This window comes from Scatophagus argus, chromosome 3, assembly GCF_020382885.2.
Source record: "Scatophagus argus isolate fScaArg1 chromosome 3, fScaArg1.pri, whole genome shotgun sequence".
Lineage (NCBI taxonomy): Eukaryota > Metazoa > Chordata > Actinopteri > Scatophagidae > Scatophagus > Scatophagus argus.
The window spans coordinates 26,714,337-26,731,234 of NC_058495.1; the positions used below are offsets into that span (position 1 = coordinate 26,714,337).

The window sequence follows — 16,898 nt, forward strand, 5'->3', positions numbered from 1 at the left end:
CAAGATTTTATGTATTCACATCCTTAAGATTACATGACACCTGAGAGAGCTGATGCGGAGTCAGAGCATCCTGGAAATTTACTTGACAAACTTTGTTTATTTTCGGACTGGGCAAGATTATCGCCTTAACGCATTCATTCATTTACGCCGACAATTATTTTATCGCGCTTTAACGCAGCTTTTTTATTATAATAATTATTTTTAAAGTCCGTTGCTCACTTGCTCACTAAAAGAACTGCGTTAATGCGCCATAAAATAATTGTTGGCCTGAATGAATTAATGCGTTTGCCACGACATGGTGCTCTGAACCAGCCGTACTGTTTGTGTTTAAGAGGTGGATGTCTCTTTTTCCCCTACAGTGGCAGTGCACCTGAATGCACCGTGGGGTGACAGCTGAAATGAATGAACTGATTAGTGTATAATTCCATACCCGTGGAGCACCACTATGCAGCGTTCAATGGACGAGGAGCTGAGGATTATTTACAGAAGTAATTTGATTATTTGCAGAGATGCACCCTGTAAATTATTGTAAATAAATTGTGCTTGTCGTTTTACCTGCAACTCTGTCTTTGGTTATTTTAGATGTGGTTCCTAACTGGTCCAAGTTCTGGAAGCTTTTAACTTTAATTCTTAATTGCGTGTTGTGCAGCACCAGTTTATTTGTTTTGAAGTCATTCTGACACAATCAAAATGAGACACGGCTGAAGAGCACAAACTTCCTCTGACTTGGATCAATACCCAACAAACAAAATCGGCAACTTAAAGTGAAGTCCAAATCTAATTTGTCTTTCCTGTGACGATGACACAGTCTGCCTGCCTCTGCCTACATCACCTGTCCAAACAAAACATGTTCCCACCAGGTGTGCAGCACTCTGTAACCGGGAAACAACAGGTTGACCACATGTCAGGACAGACTGGAGGAACCTCTGAGCGCTTTGGACAGGAAGACAGCCAGATGGTTGGTGCTGCTCTGCAGGATGGCCCAGAGGCTGAGTGGACAGGTGAGACCAGGTAGAGAGCGACTAATCCAGAAAAAAGCAAAAATAGGGGAAAACTTCATTTGCTGGACGTGCTGGCCTATCAGGAAAAAAGAAAAATCGCTCCAAAAGATGTGCCACGCTTTGCAGATTTATTGCAAGTAAAAACAAACAGTGAAATGATTTCCCAGTTTAAAAAACAATATTTCACAACATCTTCAATCGTGGTGTAAGCGATATCAAAGGTGACGGTCAGCAGAGGTAGGACTTCCCCCTTCACCCCTTCAGTTCATTCAAAAAGAAAACGGCAGGTGAAGAACAGCTTAAGTTACTGCTACCTGCTGACACCGCCCAACACCTGACTCACGTCCCCGTATGTGACCAATAACAGTGAAATGTGACACGTAATGAGCTAAACACCACAGAGACTACAAACAGCATTAGCTGGCACCTACACCAGGGATGAGGGTGGACCCTGTCCAGAAGCCAAGCAGGAGGCTGGTGGAGAAGATGTAGCACCTCTGGAGGTCGAGCAGGAGGCAGGCAGCTCATGGGCCTGACTGGGCGCTGGAGAAGATCTGGAAGGTCTGGGTGTGGGTCGGAGGAGGTGGCTGACCGATGGTCTGGGAGGTCTGGCTGTCGGCCAGCATGGGCTGCTGACTGGGAGCAGAAGTCAGCTTTAATCACACAGAACAATCCAGAACGACAGGAACAAAAGAAGCAGGCTGAGGCGAAAACCTGAGAACAAAACTCAAACATACATACATGAGGGAAGACACGTGCAGCCAACACAGGAAGTGGGCTGAATACACAGCAAGGCAGGAAGAGACAAAGTCAGGACTGCAAGACGTGACTCGAGAAGAGAAACTTTCAAAAAGGTGCAGGAAATAAGTAAAGTGAAACTCCAAAGCAGGGCCAGTTTTTATCTTTTTATTTGACATCATGTTGTGGCTTATTCACATACAGCATAACTCAGTTTCATTACTCAGCTGTTGATCTCAAAGCTTTTTAGAGCAGTGAAGTTTCAAAAAGTTTTCATTTTGCTTATGAGAAACACAGAAGTTTAGATAAACACTGAGAAAAGTACTGAAGTAGGTAAAGAAAGAAAACGATCAAAAATAGCCCTTTAATATACATTGATGTGAATAATGATAACTACTGGTCACGTGGCAGAATGAAGAAGCCTTACAGAACGTTTTCTCAGCGAGGTCCATGTCGTGTGTGCGTTTCCACTTCATCATAAATACACGACGAAAACATCACGTCTTTGTTGAACACAGTTTAATGCGGAGCACTAAATTGGGCAAACACTTTTCTTGTTTACTGAATACATAGCCTATATATTTCTGTGCATTTTGTGTGAGATCCTGACACGATTTCATGTCAGCTATGGGCTGCAGACGCACTGCAGTGATTAGACAGGAAGTCTACAAACAAATTCAGGGTAGAAAAAATGACAGTGGACGTGTGGACATTTGTGAGGACATAACATCTAAATAACAGGAAATAATCTGTCAATCTGACTCAAACACTACAAGATCAGTTAGCTTAAAATAAGGCCTCGGCTGTCGCATGAACATGCTAACGTTAAGCTACAAACTGGAGCAACAATAAAATGGCAGCTTGAACCTCACAGCTGAAATCACGTAAATGTTCCCATGAGGACGTACGTTTGTCCTCACACAAACCTGGGATTTGTTTTTCCACTGGTGTCACACAAAACATCAGCTGTAACATAATGTGGATTTAAATGTGTTACACACCAGTCAGACTTGGCACATTCATCTCTCCAAGCTGTGTTTTATTCTGACACCTGACGCCTCCATGCTGGTCTAGATTTTAATACAGAAAATTAAAAACAACAGTTTCAATTTTGGCTGAGACTTGGAGCCAACGATATCCCAAAGAAGTGGGTAAAATACGTCCTCTTTTGTCTGCTTATGTATTTCTGCTGTGTCTGAATGTGAAAAGATTCTGTCAGTCTCTAATGAGTTGCTGTCGCTGCCAGCTGACATCATTTGCTGAAAAGGCAAACATTCCTGATGAAACCTCCTCCTCGTCCTCTGAGGGTACAGGATCTGTTGTCCGTCGGCAGTCTCTGCGTTGTCCTGCGGACTACAGGGGAGTCTCGGGAGGGTTGTTCCTCCTCACCCGGGCTTTCCTGCTCTCCTGCTTCAGCTTCAGGGTGCGGAGCTTCTGCTGCCGGCGTTTCTCGCGGTACCACAGCTGCTCACAGTACTCGTCCATCAGACTGTTGGTCCCCACCATGTGCAGGTCTTTGTAGCTCTTCATGGGCAGCTGCTGAGGATACTGGGGTAGCCACGAGTTCCTGTGTCCTGGCAGCGGTGGATGATGGGGGCCCGACTGGCCAAGGAAACCGGCGACCCCAGCTGGGTTGACCTTCCCGAGGCCGAGGCGGCCCGGGTGGTTGGCGCCGTGGTTCTGCTGGTAGTGGGTCGGGTGGAGGCTGTCATTGGAGATAATGTGGATGCGGTATCGGGCCAGGACCTGGCTGTAGGAGTGCTCGTGGCTGGAGCAGGTGTAGAGGCCTGAGTCAGCCAGTTCCAGGCGTTGAATCAACAACCCTCGCTGCATGTGGAGGAAGCGGCTGTCATCACTCTGAGGGAGCAAAGAGCAGGAAAGAGCCAGACGGCAGGATGATCAGGATGATGTTCACGTGGTCGGACTGAAGAGTCCATCTAAAGGTTTACACGAGCCCGTAACTATAACTGATCAGTGAATGGGGCTCGAGGGCTTAGAGCAGATCCTGGTTTTTGAATATTGATCATCTGCCAGCCATTTTTTCCTTAATATTGCAGCTTCACAGCACATTAAGACCACAGAGCTGAAATCAGTCAAATTAAATGACAAAAAAGTCAAATATCCAAAACACATCATATACAACAAAGAAGATAAGACGCAGAATATTGGAGTCGGACGACTTCTCTTTATCTGCAGTGCAAACTAAATCCTGAAGCTCAGCTGAAACGTCTGAACCACCAGCAGCACCTGAAAGCTCGACTTCGTCAACAAAATGTCATTTTAACACAAAAGCAAAACCTCTGGACACTTGGATGATCCTGAGTGATGTCATCAGGAAGTGAGAATCAGGTGAGGAAACATGTGACTCACCACCTCCACGCGTTCGGTTTGCTGCTGGCTCTCCTGGTGCTGCAGCGTCCACCTGAGCTCAGCCTGAGGCGACCGACCCACACACTCCAGGAAGGTGGAGTTTCCCTCAACGCCGTACACCAGCTTCACCTCCACAGAGTCCGAACCTGACGGAGCAACAGAGAAAACAGAGACACGCTTAGCGTATCGAGCGCAGAGAAACTGAAAGGAAGGAATTAAAAGAAAGTTCATTTTCCCTCTGAGAGAAACAAAAGCTGCAGTTACACAGTACAACCAGTAGAGTGCGCCACACACACACTGTGACTGTTAGAAAAAGGATTTCAAAGTATGAACAGCTGGAAAAGTGACAGTTCATATACACATCAGAATGTGTATGTTTGAGGTTTGAATGAAACAGAAGACGTTTCACTACCATCCAAAATCTGTTTTCTTTTTTCTTTTTTTTAAAAGTTGCAGCTCATCTGTTTCCCTCCTGCACTGCATTGTGGGAAATGCAATGCGTAAACTACTTTTAAATTTGTCAGTACCTAAAACTGCACCATTCACAGTCACAATGGATGTGAACTAACAGGACGGATGACACGAATCAGACACACAGACGTCTGCTAACGTTACGTCAGGTTCGTTTTGACGACTTTAAATGCTAACTTGTTAACACTTCTGAATGTTTCTCAGTTCAGCGTCCAAGCTTTCAAACAACAGACGGGTCCAGTTCGGTCCTGAGACCTGCAGTGCATTTCCAAATCTTTTTGGACTGGGGTTTGGACCCACGCAGACCTGCACCCTGCACTACGTATTCCAGACCTGCAGGTCTAATGTGTGCTGGAAGTGGGACACAGAGATCCACTGAAAACAGGCTTCACCCTCAGTAATTTAAAACATTTTCTTTTCCAATTTAGAAGCTCTGTTTAAAATGAGTCTCGTAAAACATCTCCTGTTTGGACGTTTTACATCACGACTTGTTTAATCACATACATGTGAGTTCATGAAATCCTGTGTCCCACCAAGAACCAAACACAATGAAGCAGCAGCAACGTTTTACCCTCCATCAGCCACAGAGTGTGTGTGTGTGAGTGTGAGTGTGAGTGTGAGTGTGAGTGTGAGTGGACGTCCTGACTGAGCAGGTTGTCCGTTATGTAACTGATAGCAGGACAACATTGAAGGCAGAGACGGTTTATTCATGTCGGACTGCGGAAATCCTTACCGTCCTCTGTGATTGGACACTGACTCCAGGGGTCTCCGTGCTTTACATCCTGTCTCCGCGCCCGCCTGACACACACACACACACACACACACACACACACACACACACAGACTGATTACATTCTTATTCATTGTGTGCACTGATGATGCCTGTGGCTGAGGTGCGTCTCACAGACAGCAGACTCATCAGTTAAGCAGCAGCAGACGGCGGCAGGCAGTGCAGCTGCTTTCAGATCAGTTTGTATGACAGCACTGAGTCCTCCTCCTCCTCCTCCTCCTCCTCCTCCTCCTCACTGTTGTTACTGGGCTCCTGCCTGCTCCTCAGGGGTGAAAATGTGAAGCTACTGAGCTCACGAATGAGGAAACGCGGAGCAACAGCAGGCTATGAAAACACAGAATGTTGTTTCAGCCATGGTGTGGCGTGTCTCCTTCTCCTCTGAACTCCCTCTGTCGTTTTGTGGCCCGGCTTCCCTCTCCTGCACCTCCTCCCCTTCCTCCTCCTCCTTTCTTTGCCTCATGTCACCCTTCAGAAGATGTCAAGTCTCTCTCTCCAAATGTTTGTGGAAACAATCAAAGGCATCAAATCCTGCTGCAGATGTGAGCCTCAGGGGAATAATGGACTTAATGCAGCAAAGATGAGGATCTCGCTGACCCACAAAACACCATGATGTCAGAATCTCACATGTGTGGATGGCATGTGTACATACACCCGTCTGAGCCAATCAGAAGCAGCGCTCAGATGACAATCGTGACGTTTCATCCCAAATCAACTAATTTAAACCAAACAATGAACACCTGAACAAACATCAATATAATAAGAACTACCTAAAATGACAGAAACCATCTTTAGGAAAAATGTATTTGATGTGACATTGAGTATTAAGTTTGGCTTATGTCCCATCTCTTAACATGGAGGGGATGGTTTTCTGTGCTGTACTGCAGCCAACCACCAGGGGGCGTCCAGGTCTCACTTTTGGGAAGCTCTCATGTTGTCCATCAGGTTTGGTTAAACCATGAAACTTCAGGAAGTGTGATGATGTTGTAGTCACCATCTTTGACATTCTGACATGAGGAAGGTTAGCGTCAGCACTGAATCACAGACTACTGAAATAAATGAATGTTAGCGTGCAGCCACATTAGCTGCTCAGTGAAGCTGTAGTGAGTATAACATTTACTCTGTTGGCATGCTAACGTTTGCCAATAAGCACAAGCTCAGCTGGGGCTGATGGGAATGTCATTTTTTGGTCATACACCAAGTTTAGAGGGGTTTAGCTTGATGGTCCATCAGCAGATGTAAAGTTACTTCAGTGGATAATTAAAACCTGCTGCTGGCACTACAGGAAACAAGAGTCACAAAGCCCAGAGGGACTCAGTCTGTACTGGATGTCATGGAAACTCATCTGACCCTCGTTCAGATGTTTCACTCAGGACAAAGTGGTGGACTGACCAACCACAGAGACGTGCAGTCAGCCTGGCTCACAGAGAAAAGTCTACTTCCTCATGATCTGCACGTCTGAGACTTGGCCCTGAATCGGTAGCTTCTCAAACATGTTTGTCAGAACTGGCTGGATGGGGAGGGAAAACAGTAGAAATTTGCATCACAGCATTTTATATGAAACTACAATCTGACTGAAAGCGTTGCGCTGTGTTCACGTCAGGATTCAGGTGGTGTCAGGTGTCACCTCTTGCTGGTGGGGAAGAACCTGGAGCAGGTCTGTCCGTCCCAGGAGCAGTACGGGTCTCTGGACAGGCAGCACTCAGCGCAGTCGGCCCCGTAAAGCTCGCACCTCTGGAGGCCGAGCTGGACCACGCCGAGCTCACTGGACACGTACAGCTGTTGCTGTGGACGAGAGGGAGGGACAAACAAGAGGGGAGGCGGGGGGGGGGGGGGAGAGAGAGAGCTTTACTCCTCTTCTATAGGTTCTCCATACGTCCTCCTCCTGCTGCTCCAGAGACGGAGGAGGAGGAGGAGGAGGAGGAGGAGATGAAAAATGAGGAGAGTCAGTCAGTGGAGTCTTCAGATCCACAACAGAAAGCCTCCCACTCTGACCGCTTGGCTGAATGAGCCTGTTTTACATCACATCCACTTTACGTTCTTTTAATGTCAAATCAGTTTGTCAGGTTGGTAAGCTGCAACTCTGAGTAAACACACAGACAGACAGACAGACAAGCCGGGAGGCAGACAGACAGACAGGTGGACAGACAGACAAACAGTCACACAGACAGACAGACAAGCCAGGAGGCAGACAGACAGACAAGCCAGGAGGCAGGGAGACAGACAGGTGGACAGACAGACAAGCCAGGAGGCAGACAGACAGACAAGCCAGGAGGCAGACAGTCAATCAGACAGACAGACAGGTGGACAGGCAGACAGACAGGTGGACAGGCAGACAGACAGGTGGACAGGCAGACAGACAGGGGGACCTACTCTCTTGGTCGACAGCTCCATGCTCAGGATGGGAGTTGGACTCTGCAGGACGAAACAGAAAAGGAACAAACTGAGAAAGCTGCTGCATTACACAAAGACACAGAATTAAAATAAATACACACACAATGTGATGTTTATGGCTGACAGACGTGATTCATGAAAGAAGAATGGTGGATAACAATCTCTGATAAACAGTAATGAGAGGAAAGAACTTGATGTTCTCTCAACACAACAAAGCTGCTCACTCAGTGCAGACGAGGCTGAAGTGATGTAAAGAAGCCGGCGGCTCACCACACTGTCACACAGGAAAGCAACAGCAGAAAGGAGCTGCTCCTTCAGAAAACTGATACTTCATCCGTGAAGAGGTGGAGGAGCGCCTCGCAGCTACGCCAGCCGCCGCGACGTCTGGGTGGCTGCTGAGAGCAGAAACCCGATGAGTCTCTGTCCCCCTTCAGAGGGCTGAATTACCCCACAGCTCCATTTCTCTGGCTCGCTGACTCGCTTCAGCGGTTCACAAAGGGAGTGACTGACCCCCGACCGCTGAGACCGGAGGGGTCGAGGAGGAGGAGGAGGAGGAGGAAGAGGAGGAAGAGGAGAAGCGATAAACGACAGAAGGTATCTTCATGTGGCCGGCGGCCTCCTCTGGCTCAGGACCAGCGTTCAAGAAACAAACAGTGCAGTTCATCATGTGGCTGCGCAGTCAGCTGGTCTTCAGCTGGTGGAAGTGGGTCAGTTTCCTGTTTTAACCTCAGCGATAAGAAAGGAGACAATGAGCATCTGGCGTCCTGTTTGTTTGTTTCACATGTTGAGGTTTTCCCGCTTCTCTTCCTTCCCTTCACCTGAGCTCAAAGATCCGCTTCCCCGTGTGATTCTGTCCTGCTCTCGCCGTCCAGTCCCCACAAGGGGACCAGGACTTGACGGGATGTGACGTATCGTGCGGGACATACTGTGAAAAAGTGTTTTTATTCACACATCTGTTCCCCCTTTTCTTTTGTCCTGGTTTAACCTTCATTCTGTGGCATCGCTCGCTGCTTTTAATTCCCCTCCTCCACACGTTCTCCTCTTCTTCTGTCTTTTCTCTTCTCTTCCTTCCATTTTCGTCCTCCTGGAGTTTCTCTCATCTTCCCCATTAGCGTGTGCACCCAGACGACCCTGGGAAAAATGCAGCCTGCTGTCTGTTTTCCTGCTCTGTGGAGTTATTCCAGACGAAGATGTTCCACTGGGAACAGCACAGCTCATGGTGTGTGGCTGGCAGATGGGCACTGGAGACACCAAAACAAGATGGCTTTAGCCCTAAAAGTCCCGCGTGGCTCTAGAGTTCTGTGGGACGAAATCCCGTCCTGCATGAGCGTCTTCACTGTGATTCAGACCGAGCAGGTGGTGACCAACACGATACAACAGATTCATGTTAACTTGTGTGGGACGCATTGACGAGGTTAAGATTAAGATAAAGAATCAGCTTTATTGACAGTTTGTATATTTTTACATACACACATTGAACTCGTCTTCTGCATTTATCCCATCCTTAGTTGAACACACACATGCAACACCCAGCAAATTACATGCAGTGAAACACACACAGGAGCAGTGGGCAGCATCAAGCGCCCGGGGAGCATATTGGGGGGTTAAGTGCCTTGCTCAAGGGCACATCAGCCGGCTAATGGGCGGGGGGGGGGATTTTCTCATTAATCACTCCACCACACCCAAATATTTCCTGCCCGTCTGGGGAAATCGAACCAGCGACCCTCCGATCACAAGCCGGGCACTGGACCCGGCTGGTCCAGCCTCCAGGCCACGGCTGCCCCCTGAGAAATGTGTCCGTTTGTCCACATCACATGGAGACAATTGTCCAAAGTAGGTGTGATACAAAAACTTTATTGACAGCTGGATCTCACCTGGAAGACGGTCAGCTCCTCCAGGAGGACCTCCTCTGTGTCCGAGTTGTCCTTGGTGACTGAGACAGCCTTCACCACCTTCCCATCATCTGCAAAACAATGAACACGTCACACACTCGTGCACACACGGCAGTTTTCTGAACTACAAACAGTAACTGCATGTCCACTGGTGTCTCGGTTCTCTCAGGGTGTTTTGTCTGCTCCCTCTGGCCGATGCTGGACCGTTTGGACGGCTTCACAGTTCTGACCCGTGTCTGCCTCAAGCTCTCGTGAGACTTTTGACTATTTAAATTTTGTTCACTAAATCTCTGAACTGAACTAACTCTCCAGTGAACTCTGGAGGCCCTGCACTCCTCCTGTTGTTTTGGATGGCACATCAGATTTTTTGGGGCTTTTTGGGGGATTTCATGTCTGTGAATAAAAAAGGAGGCAGCAAGAAGCACATTTTAAAGACTCTTGAAGTCGCTTTGCTGCCTCGGAGAGCCTCAGCTGAACCAACACACAAACGCTGAGCTGTCCGAAGGTTTCCACCAAACCGTGAACGCGGCAGCAGTCAGCTGACAACACGAACACACACGGTGTTGACGTGACGTGAAGATGCCACAGATCACTTTAAGGTTTTCTTCTGGAAGTCAGTACACATTCTTGGTGGTGGCCTGAGTGACGGAGGAATCCAGAAACCAAACGCACACAAACAAGCTGGATTTACTGTCTGCTACAACCGCTGCACACACCAGCTGTTACAGCACACACACACTCACAATGTCAGGATGCTCCCAGGGAACCTTATAAAGCCGTGTGGTGAATCTGTGTGTGTGTGTGTGCAGATGAGTCTGTCAAACAGACTGCCCTACATGGGCTGATGATTCATGTCGATGTCTGCGTCCGTCACACAGCTTTGTAACTTTCATTTGAGTCGAGATAAAATCCTCGTGTTTGAGCTCCTCGGACGGCAGGCCAGCGTTTCTGCTTCTGCTCCTCTCGGCCCAAAAAGGCAAAAAAACCAAACGTGAAGAAACCACAAATCAGCAGTTAAACTCAAGCATGAAAAGTTTGAAAAGGGATCTTCAGGCAGCTGCTGCTGCACAAACGAGAGCGTGCAGGTGCCAGGGTCGGTTGGTTTGAAAATCAAACGCTAAAAATACTTCACCTGATGCAACACACAGCAGTGGCACAAACCACAGGTGCACTGAGCGTAATCGACCACCTGTGGAGCGATGAGGAGGAGGACGATGAAGATCTTTTGAGTAAGTTTTTGTTGCTGCTGTCTTTAAACCAAAGGTCACATGGAGAAGCACTCAAATGTTCACCTTCCATTTTCAATAAAAACTTATTATTAACATCACTAAAAAACTGAAACAAACATTAGTAAACCTGAGAGGACGAACTCCCTTTGGTTCAGTTCATACTTCTGTTCTGCCCTGAGAGCCTGTGAGTCCTGCTGACGGGGTCACAGGGTCACTGCAGTCCAGTTTCCTGCTCCTTCACTTCACATGTTTACCTGTGGAGCTCCGGGCTACAGGTGCACCAGCCAGGAGATTTGACCTTGTGGTTAATATTCAGGGCCTCCGGGTGGTGAAGGTCTGAGTCCTCTGCATACCAAAGACCAAAAGTGTCAAAGTCCTGAGGTTTTCTTGTGTTGTGTTTCCTGTTTGATGACTGAAACATGCTTGTTTCAGTAACTTCAGTAACTTCCTGTCTTTGTGTTTTCTTAGTGTCACCTGTCCCTCATTAGTCTTCCCTCTGCAGTGTTTATCCTCTTGGTCTTGGTCAGTTGGGGTTTTTGGACCTTCGTTTTGTCTTCCTGGACTGTTTGCTGGATTTCTGACTCTTGGCTGCTCCCTGTTGGATTTGTTCACCTGAGTGGATCAGCTCCTCTGGTTTTGAGCTTTGCCCGCCTCACCTTGTGTTCATTTCCCTTTCATGTGTTAAGGAACTGTTGGACTGCATCAGCCCGGCCTTCAGTGTCTGCATTTGAGGCCATTTTCTCAAGCTCTTGTTGCACAGGAGTGAGAGAAATCAGCAGACAAAAGATGAAAAACTTCGGCTGTCGGTTAAAACAAACAGACGTGAATAATTGAACATCAGCTGCATAAGCTTTAATCATTTTTCTAAGATGAAAAAGCTAAAACATGTGCCTAAACTGAACTCAGCGGACGACCTCAGAGCAACCTGCAGACTTTTCAAAAGCATATTTTATTTTTATAATAAGCCACGCTGACTGAAGCACGTGGCAGAGCAGTAGGATTTACTAAAACGGGGACACCATCAATAACAGCACAATAACGAGTCAGAAGATTCATCCTGGTCCTGCAGAGTGAAAATCAGAGCACTTGAAAGAGCAGAAGGATCATTTGTCAGACAGCTAAACGTGCAGCTGATGGGGAGACGAGAGACGTCGGAGAGGAATCCACTTAGAAGAGACGAATGGAGCCATCGGAGAACCTCTGGCCCCTCAGCCGTCACCACTTAAATAACCTCCACCATCGATCACACACACAAACTGGATTTTTACAGGATAAAAGAGATTTCTGTGACAGTTTCGTATCCAGGAAGCCAAAAATGACAACAAGATTTGTTTCAAAATAAAATGCAGCAGAAAGAAGTACAAGTGCCTGTAAAGCTCATCACGTTTAGTTCACAGTGTGACAAAAACAACCGCTGGGGGCTTTAATGGAGCCAAGACTTTTTCATTTCAACTGCTGTCAAACTGTCAGTGACACAGTTAAACTGCTTTCTACAATCAATCAAATCCTTCTCTGGTTTTTCTTTTCCTTTAACATCTCTCTCTCTTTACTTTCTCTTACTCCCAGTCTGCCCTCCTCCTCCTCCTCCTCCTCCTCACCTGTGCCCACGTGCAGCACATCGTAAGCTCCGTCCTCAGCCTCCACCCTGTCCACCACGATCTTCTTTAACATGTAGTCTGCGTTGACTTTTGTCAGGATGGGCCTGCCGCTCAGAGGCAGGACGGGCTCCCACATCAGCTGGTGCTGCCGCATGAAGCTCACCACCTCGTCTGGGAAGTCCTTGGTGGACTTGTGGAGAGCGTCGTAGGTCTCGCTGGGACACTGGGGGACAAATTAGACAAATGTGATGAGCAACAGAGAGGGCTGATTGTCACATGTGTGAAAAACCTGCATTTGAAGATCAACACTGTCAGCACAGTTTGAAGGTGGACACCCGAGATCCGAGTCACCAGTTCAGTCTGTGACCACATGTGAACCTGATCCCAACCTGCCCTTCAGTTCCTGAGTTCTGCTGCTGATTAACAGACAGGAAACATCTTGATGTCACAGTGAAGCCGACCTTTGACCTTCCAGATAGAAAATCCCTTCATCATTTTAGCCCGTAAGACACTTGGGTGAAGTTTTGTCAGAATTAGTGCATGAATTCATGAGTTTTATGAGGTCACAGTGACCTTTGACCTCCAAATTAACATCAGTTTACCCGAGAGTCCAAGTGAGCCAAAGAAGTTCCCTCCAGACAAACAACCTGAAAACAAAATGCAGTCGATCTCGACGACTGCTGGCATGCAAACAGTGACGAACAGACGGCAGACAGCAGAGGACAGCAAAGTTAGAAAAGTCGCTTCAGGTCTGTAGAGAAAACCACAGGATTCCCCCGAGGAGCGAGAGAAGGACGCAAAGATGAAAAACAGACCAGGAGATTCGCTGAAGAAACGATATGAAGACTGATGAACGAATATGCAGACAGATGAGCTGGATCAGAGAATATGTGGCTCAAAAACATGGAAGCTTTACCTTCACACACACACACACACACACACACACACACACAGCGAGCGAGGTGGCTGACCTGCATTCAGCCGTCCTCACAGGGAGGTGAATTCCCCAGCAGCGAAACAAGCGCTGACCCCCTGAGACCCTGAAGCTGATCCTGCCTGACACGCTGACGTTCCCCAGAGGAGCTCAGAGTCGAGGTGTTAAATCAGCAGAGGTTAACCCTCTCACAACACGCGTTTGCCGCCTGATCTCACAGGAAATTCTTCACGTAAACATAAATACCATCCTGTCGTCGCTGGAATTTACAAAGAAATATGGAGCGTGAACCTTAATGAGCCTTAAACACCTTAAAGGAGCAGTTCACCCAAAATGCAAACAGGCAGCGAGCTCATCTGGAAGGTTTGGAGATGTCTGACTTCTAATCTGATCTCAGTGCAGATGTTTTCACAGGGTCTGTTTCTTTGGTACAAACAAGAAGAATGAAACTGAACTCAAACCGTGTGATCCTTCAGATGTTTCCAAACTGCTGCAAAGACTCTGTTGCTGCAGCATATGATGAAATGCGTGGCTGAGTGTCTGTCTGTACTCACAGTGCCGGGTCTCGGGTAGGGGATGCGGCCCTTGAACTCCACCCAGCGGTAGTCAGGACCTTCTTTATGGGCAAAGGGCCCATTGAAAGCAGCTCGGATGGAGGCCATGGAGTACACACACACGGCCGAACCACGAAATATGGAGCTGCAGGAGAAAGTCGACAATGTGGACAATGTTGGGGTAGAACAGAGGAGGAGGAGGAGGAGGAGGAGGAGGAGGAGGAGGAGGAGGAACAGTTGGAGGACTTGATAGAGGGATGGAATGGCAGGAGAAGAACAAACACTTTAATAATAGTAATAAATAGTTCATATTGTTCAGGGAAGTGAAAAGCAAAAAAGGACAGAAAGGCATGAAAGAGTCAGAGAGAAAAGTATGAGAGGAAGGAAGGACAGGAGGAGAGCAGGGAGAGAGGAGAGGAGGGAGGAGAGGAGAGAGGAGAGGAGGGAGGAGAGGAGGGAGGAAAGGAGGGATGAGAGGAGGGATGAGAGGAGGGAGGAGAGGAGGGAGTGCTTCATTACATCAGGGTTACAATAACACAACCAGCTGGCCTCTTCACCTTCTGACCCTGACACCCACCCACACCCGACCTCTGGTCCTCCATCCCGCTGGGCATGCATGAAGAGGTGGAGGAGCAGGAGGAGGAGCAGGAAGAGGAACAGGAGGAGGAGGTGGAGGAGCAGGAGGAGGAGGAGGAGGAGCAGGAGGAGGTGGAGGAGGACGAGGAGCAGGAGGAGCAGGAGGTGGAGGAGGTGGAGGAGGGGATCCTCCGCTGTTCTGTTGTTTCCTCCAGTTGTGGGAGCAAACTCCTCAGTGCAGGAAGGAAGACGAGTTCAAACTGAATCCTGCTGATGTCAAACTGTTTTAAACGTGTCTGCTGAACTGCAGACTGAATTCTCACCTGGACGTACTGAAGACACCGTAGATGGTCGGGTTCTGAGGGTCCTTTGTCTCCAGAACAAAGATGTCCTCTGGAAAAAGACGCATGTTTCAGTGTCATCTTATTATTGGCTTACTGAACTGACTGACTGATTTGAAAGAAGTGAAATACTTTGTGTTCACTGTGAACTGAGCTGCGTGCTTTAATAAAAGTGGAGGAAAGAGTTCAGTTGTCTGTGGACGTCAAGAGGAGCGAGAGCAGACAGGGAGGAGGCCAGAGGGAAGGAAAGGAGGGGACAGTTCTCACCTGTCAAAGTCTGCGAGGAAGATGAAGTGAGGAGGGAGGACAGCAGGGACATAAGATCAGAGGTGGAGCCAGAGAGGAAGGAAAAGGACGGAGGAGTTACCGAGCTCATCAAACTGTGTGTCGACTCCCGACGGACCGGGAACAGAACAGACCAGCCGGGCTTTGAGGAAGGTGGTCCAGCGGTTGATCAGACTCCTCTTCCCCCCGACGTCATTCTGGATGGAGGGAGGGAAGAGAGAGGGAAGTGCGAGGGGTGGAGGACAGGGTGGAGGACGGTGAGAAGAACGGGTACAGTTGATGGTTTTCAGTGTGAGCTCGTGGTCTACGTCTGCGCGTGTCTACCTTGCAGACCCGAGCGACGCGGCTGTACAGCCTCTTGTCCCACTGTCCCGCCTCCACAGCCCTCTCCTTGAAGAAGAAGTAGACCTTGTCGTCGTCTGGGCTGTGGGTGTCCGGGATGGAGAAGGAGCCCACGAACTCCGGCTCTGAGGGGGAGACGGGAAGCATTAGCAGGAGGACGCAGTCTCGTTCGCAGCAGCTGAACGCGTGTGGCGTTAAAGCTTCTCACCGTTGAGCCAGTTGTGATCGTAGGCTTCGGTCCTGATGTAGTGCTGACTGCTGCCGTACGGAGACGTCCGGAAGATCGCAGCGTTGGCTCCCATAAAGTCCACTGAGGTCCCTGCATACAGGTCCCCGTCTGCAGAGGGGGGAGGAGGGGGAGGAGGGGGAGGGAAGAGAGACTCATGAACAGAACAGTACGTGTTCCACGGTTTGTTTTATTCCACAGTGTTCCTGTGAGACCGTAAACATTTACAGGCTGGTCCATTAAAATGTTCGCACCTTCGACTCCCTTCAGCTCCTGTCAGAAGAGAATCGACTCGGCGGTCCAGGAGGATCCCTCAAACGTCACACCGATTTATTTATCAAAAATGAAAAGCCGCCACACGACTCGTGACCTGCTCTGAAATGAGATCTGGTACGTTCACGTCGTGTGTCACAACGTGAACGTACCAGATCTTTTCTGATTCAGCTGTGTCCCTTCAGTGAGGCTGTGCCAGATAAAAGCTATTTTAGCATTTTAATAACTTAAAACGTGTCACTGATGTTTACTGCTCAGTTCAAGCCGCACCCAAAATCACTTGGGACTCGTCCACAACCTGCAGGACTCGAGTGCTCTGCGTCCTCTCTGGCCGCCTTTAAAAACTGTGTTTGACAACATGAATCTGATTTTATGGAGCCTCTTTGTCTGAAGAGGCCAAATGCAGCTGATGTGTTTTATGTCCGTGATGTCACACGGGGCAGCAGCTGACGTCAGCAGACCACACACACCACAGCTGGACACACACTCTGCAGCAGGACGGAGACAGTGCTGGGATTGTCCTCAGGACATGAACACGACTGTTAGAGAGCGACAGCAGATGATTTAATAGATCCACTGTGTGTGTGTGTGTGTGTGTGTGTGTGTGTGTGTGTGTGTGTGTGTGTGTGTGTGTGTGTGTGGGTGGACACACAGTGCGTTATGTGTGGGACCTACCAGTCAGTCTGGCAGTGAAGGGCTCCCCGGGACTGAAGGGACATTTTCCTCTGCCCGACTCCACATACTGAGACAACATGAACGATGGCTCCTTCAGGAGACAGGAGGACAGAGACAGAGGGACAGAGACAGAGGGACAGAGACAGAGGGACAGAGACCACACACAAACACAGAGTGACTGATAAAGTGAAGGACAAACAGGAAACTGCCTC

At 48.5% G+C, this 16,898-nt stretch overlaps 1 protein-coding gene across 5 annotated transcripts in view; it reads right to left on the minus strand.

The window, feature by feature from the left end:
* Positions 1 to 591: 591 nt before the first annotated feature.
* The window catches only part of si:dkey-49n23.1 (semaphorin-3D), a 56,933-nt gene continuing 40,626 nt past the window's right edge, over positions 592 to 16,898 (minus strand). For 3 of the 5 annotated variants that reach the window (XM_046385069.1, XM_046385068.1, XM_046385070.1), the window contains 13 exons: positions 16,687 to 16,777; positions 15,721 to 15,849; positions 15,495 to 15,637; positions 15,253 to 15,367; positions 14,868 to 14,937; positions 13,969 to 14,113; positions 12,481 to 12,703; positions 9,636 to 9,724; positions 7,741 to 7,782; positions 6,995 to 7,152; positions 5,314 to 5,378; positions 4,110 to 4,255; positions 1,894 to 3,596 (listed from right to left, as the gene is read on the minus strand). In XM_046385069.1, coding sequence (XP_046241025.1) covers positions 3,093 to 3,596; positions 4,110 to 4,255; positions 5,314 to 5,378; positions 6,995 to 7,152; positions 7,741 to 7,782; positions 9,636 to 9,724; positions 12,481 to 12,703; positions 13,969 to 14,113; positions 14,868 to 14,937; positions 15,253 to 15,367; positions 15,495 to 15,637; positions 15,721 to 15,849; positions 16,687 to 16,777 — 1,920 coding nt within the window. In that variant the 3' untranslated portion in view covers positions 1,894 to 3,092. Of the gene's footprint in view, positions 1,638 to 1,893; positions 3,597 to 4,109; positions 4,256 to 5,313; positions 5,379 to 6,994; positions 7,153 to 7,740; positions 7,783 to 9,635; positions 9,725 to 12,480; positions 12,704 to 13,968; positions 14,114 to 14,867; positions 14,938 to 15,252; positions 15,368 to 15,494; positions 15,638 to 15,720; positions 15,850 to 16,686; positions 16,778 to 16,898 lie in introns of those variants that run through there. The other 2 variants (XM_046385071.1, XM_046385072.1) reach the window with 2 other exon arrangements.